The 4059-nt window shown below is 31.0% G+C and overlaps 1 protein-coding gene across 1 annotated transcript; it reads right to left on the bottom strand.

Moving 5' to 3' along the window:
• Positions 1 to 859: 859 nt before the first annotated feature.
• On the bottom strand, positions 860 to 3753 carry LOC133867147 (transcription repressor KAN1-like). The gene is made up of 5 exons (XM_062303838.1): positions 3438 to 3753; positions 3273 to 3349; positions 2849 to 2900; positions 2385 to 2436; positions 860 to 1325 (listed from the first exon to the last, which is right to left on the bottom strand). Exons 1-5 carry the CDS (start codon positions 3595 to 3597, stop codon positions 1295 to 1297), a joined length of 372 nt encoding a protein of 123 aa, XP_062159822.1. The 5' UTR covers positions 3598 to 3753; the 3' UTR covers positions 860 to 1294.
• Positions 3754 to 4059: the final 306 nt, after the last annotated feature.

Here is a 4059-nt window from a genome sequence, read left to right as displayed (position 1 = left end):
TATTGCAAATTAAAGTTAGACATATTTATGGTTTGAATTTTACCTTTTTGTTGGGGGGTTTTTTTTTGGTGGTCCAAAAATTTATCATTTTATGATAAAAAGGGGGAGTAGGCTTTTGGTTAATATTATGACTAACATCGATAGTTTTTGTAGTTATGGGCTGCATGATGTGTGTGTGTGTATTTCATCTATGTACTTTTGACTGATGGTTTTATAATAGTTAATTTTGATGACAAATCGTTGTGTTCACGGATTGCTAATATTTGATCAAAATCTGTTTATTATAGAGTGTTATTTCAGGAAACATGGTCTTCATTAATGAATAATTAGTGGTTTGATAGATTTTTTTTGTAATTCATTGTAATTTTTCATTAAGTTGTAATTTTTTTTTTTTTTTTTGTCACATTTCAATATGAGAGTTTGTTAGGCTTTTAGTGTTGGCAAATTTAGTATAAAAATATATTTTGTTGTAAGGTTTAGGTATAGGGCTGAGTCAGAGTAAAACAATAATATATATTTTTGATTTAGAAATAATATGATTAAACTCTTGGTGGTGTAAAAAAAAATTGATCCAAAGGGCTACAAGTTTGTATTCTACGAATATTTTTCAATTCCGATTATAATATAGATATCTGTGACGACATGCATGTGGTAGTCGTTACGAAAAGTGTATACATTTGCAATGACTTCTATTAGTCGTTGCAGATTTCGATATATCAGTGACAACGACAATTCAAAGTCATCACTGATAACTTATTTATTTATTTTCCAATTCCTGTAGGCCATTTGTGCTCTTTACTAGCTACATTATTGCATAATCCGTTAAAAGATATTGCATCACTACAACAAATTAAACATGTTCTCAAACCAAATAACATCATTACTGCATATATAGAAGTTCATTAATTACAATAAAAGTTGTCATCACTACAAAGTTTCTAAGCATAACATATAAGTTTCTTACCAAAGAACCCCCACACTCGTCACAAAAAACACCCTCACCCTCATTACAAAACCTAGCCACATTAGTTTTAGCATCAACCCACATCAACAGATCGAACACGTACTGTATTCAACAAAATAATATAGACTACCACCTCACATTCCATTACAAAACCTAGCTACATTTTGGCATCAACCCACATCAGCATAACACTATATATATTCAACAAATTAAAGTAATATAGGCAGCAAATTGAGGGACCTTAAAGTCATCGACAAGCTCATTAGCTGTTGCATGCTTTCAAGTCTTCATAGTACAGAGATGAAGCTTATTGCTTGGTTGATGATCAAATTAAAGTTTAGATAGTGGAATACGACCCCAACTGATCCATTCACAACAATGTACAACTTTGGAATTATTTGTTGGCCATAAAGAATAAAAAGAAAAAAGATCAAATCCAGACAAAAGATAGTGTAGGAATGTGATAAAGTTAAAGTCTCATATTGAGTGGGTGAATTGTGAAGGCATTGGATAGGTGTTAAGTCCTATATTAATTACTTATATTAGGTGAGATCGATTGAGTTATATAAGTGATTTTAATTAGAAAACTCTAATTATAAAATTGACTAATCCATTTGAAGTATAACATTTACGTGGCTATCGCTTCCCGCCTAGTTTTTGACAAGGTGGCATGCACTAACTCTTAATTATTTAAGATCACAATAAGATTATTAGAAAGGCATCAGTTTCAAAACATGGTTTCAATAATATTTAGCTGAAGTCCACAAAGAACATGGAGAAATGCAAAAAAAAAAAAAATGTAAGCACGAATCAACAGCAAGCTAGATTTGGCTCAAGATAAGTTGATCAGTTCTTTATAGATTTTTTTGGTTAAGCAGATTAAGGGGCGTGTACATTCTAATAAACTATTCAGACTAATAGGAGACAGTATGACCTATATATGGAAGGATTTTACACCCTAAAAGGAAGGATTTAATTTACACAAATGCCTTTTTAGTTATGATCGATCGAATATATATAGGGGATAGTATATATATGCAAATATGCAATTTTTTTCGTTGTGTTCTAATCGCTCTGAGTTCGACTCTTTATGATCGATCATCCATTAATTAAAAAATAGCTAGACATGGAAATTGATTTAAAAAGTAGTAGATCGATTCTTGCCGTCGTTTTAGTTATTTTTATTCCAATTCGATCAGTTCTTTAATTAACTTTTTCTTCTAATGTTAAATCATATAAAATGCATGTTAAATCACCAATTTTAATTTCAAATGGAGTTTAATTAATATTCTAATATCCCTTCTCTTACTATAAATTAATTCAAATAGATTCGTTTCTTATATATTCTAAATATATTCTAACATTGTATATCCATGGGAGGGAGAGAGAGAGAGAGAGAGAGAGAGAGAGAGTTAATTACCTGGACATAGCTGGTGTTGTGTTCAAGAAATCTAATTTATCTCCAAATCCATCTGATACAAGCCCCCAAGAATTAGGTCAAGATCTTAATATGAATAAAAATCAATACTTTTACTTAATTTGGAGTTTTCTTACGTCTTATGACTTGAATTTTAATCACATGTATGTTGACACTGTAACTGATATATATACATCTCACACAGAAAACGAATAAAGAAAAGCTTTAAATGTGGAAGCTTTAAGCATGCCTTCTACAGGTGCATGCATATATAAACATGTACATCTATATACCATAATTGTATGCTTGTGGTACATATGTGCATCTGTAAGCATGCATGTATGTTGGTAGAGATGATGAGAAGCATAAAGCAGAGTGATCGAGAGAATATTTAATAAAACAAACTTGCTGTAGAAGAAATCAAGGAATTAATAAGGGCAAAAAGATGGCTAAGCAATATGAATTACCTGAGTAAGCTGCAGGTTTGTCAGTGTTGATCATCTTAACAGTTCGATACATCTACCAAGCAAAACCAAATATAAAACAAGAAAACACCAATAAATAAACAGGAAAAAAAAAAATACAAGTAAAAACAATTATGGAAAAATTTCTTAAAGGAAAAAAAAAATGTTATAAAATCCCAGTAAAAAAATATAAAAAAATCGAATCAGATGCTTCGCTTTCTGGATTTTTCTTGGTTAATTCCTTTAATAGCCAAAAGGTTGATGTTTGGTAAGGTCAGTATAATTGCCTCTATTATTGATAAATGATGGCTACTCTCTCTCTCTCTCTCTAAAAGTAGAAGTTGTCTTGTTTCATAAAGAAGAGACTCAACTGTTCATTCATCGAAAAAAAAAAAGAGGAAGATGAGTGTTTTTTCAGCTGCAGTACCTGTAAATGGCTCTTGACATGAGAAAGTGTTAGATCTTTGACGTCCATTAGCCCTAAAACTGACTTTGGAGTAGCCCCTAATAGCCAACAATACAAGCAAAAGAAGAAAATCTAGGTTAAGATATTGTAAGAATCTCTAAAAGTAGCAGCTAGGGAGATCTGTACTTTCATGGCCACCAAGGAGCTCAGCAGCATCGATAAAACGGGCATGAAGAGTAGTTGTCCAACGCATTCTTGGTGCCCTCATGTTCCTCTTCAACCTTAATCTCATGAACCCATTTGAGAAATCCGAGGCCCCAACCCCATCTTGATGTGAAACAGACATTCTAAGGAAGAAGAGAGAGAGATGCGTGATGTTGCAAATAAACAATCGAAAATATGGTACAGCTAGCTAGATTGAGAAGGAGAAAGATCTTGGTTTGTGTTCTTCCTTCCTCGGAGTATATATAGGAAAAGAGCAAGTTAGAAATTACATTTTTAACTTTAGCTTATCACAATGTTTATGTGGTTATTTCAACTAATAATCAATTTTTGTTAAAAATATAAAATAAAAAATTATGAATTAATTAGCACCATCACGTTATTATCATATGATAATTATGAAATAACGGGCTTGTTTGCCAACTCTTTTTTTTTTTTTTTTGTCATTTCTATTAAAAATTAAAACATCAACAAATAACTTTCTTTACAAAAATTCAAAAAAAAAAAATTCACATTTATATCATATCGAAACATATACTTTTTCAACCAAAAAAAAAAAAAAAACACTTTCTTAAAAATGGTTATC

This window comes from Alnus glutinosa, chromosome 4, assembly GCF_958979055.1.
Source record: "Alnus glutinosa chromosome 4, dhAlnGlut1.1, whole genome shotgun sequence".
NCBI lineage: Eukaryota > Viridiplantae > Streptophyta > Magnoliopsida > Fagales > Betulaceae > Alnus > Alnus glutinosa.
Note: the sequence above shows the minus strand (reverse complement) of the source record. Positions and strands in the feature narration are given on the sequence as shown.

Bases quoted from the DNA above. Each gene is read 5' to 3' on its own strand.
- LOC133867147 (XM_062303838.1), bottom strand. From the start codon at position 3,597: ATGTCTGTTTCACATCAAGATGGGGTTGGGGCCTCGGATTTCTCAAAT. The intron at 3,350-3,437 runs GTACAGATCTCC...GTTGGCTATTAG, and splicing joins GCTCCTTGGTGGCCATGAAA to GGGCTACTCCAAAGTCAGTT. The intron at 1,326-2,384 runs GTAATTAACTCT...TGAATGGATCAG, and splicing joins ACAACACCAGCTATGTCCAG to TTGGGGTCGTATTCCACTAT.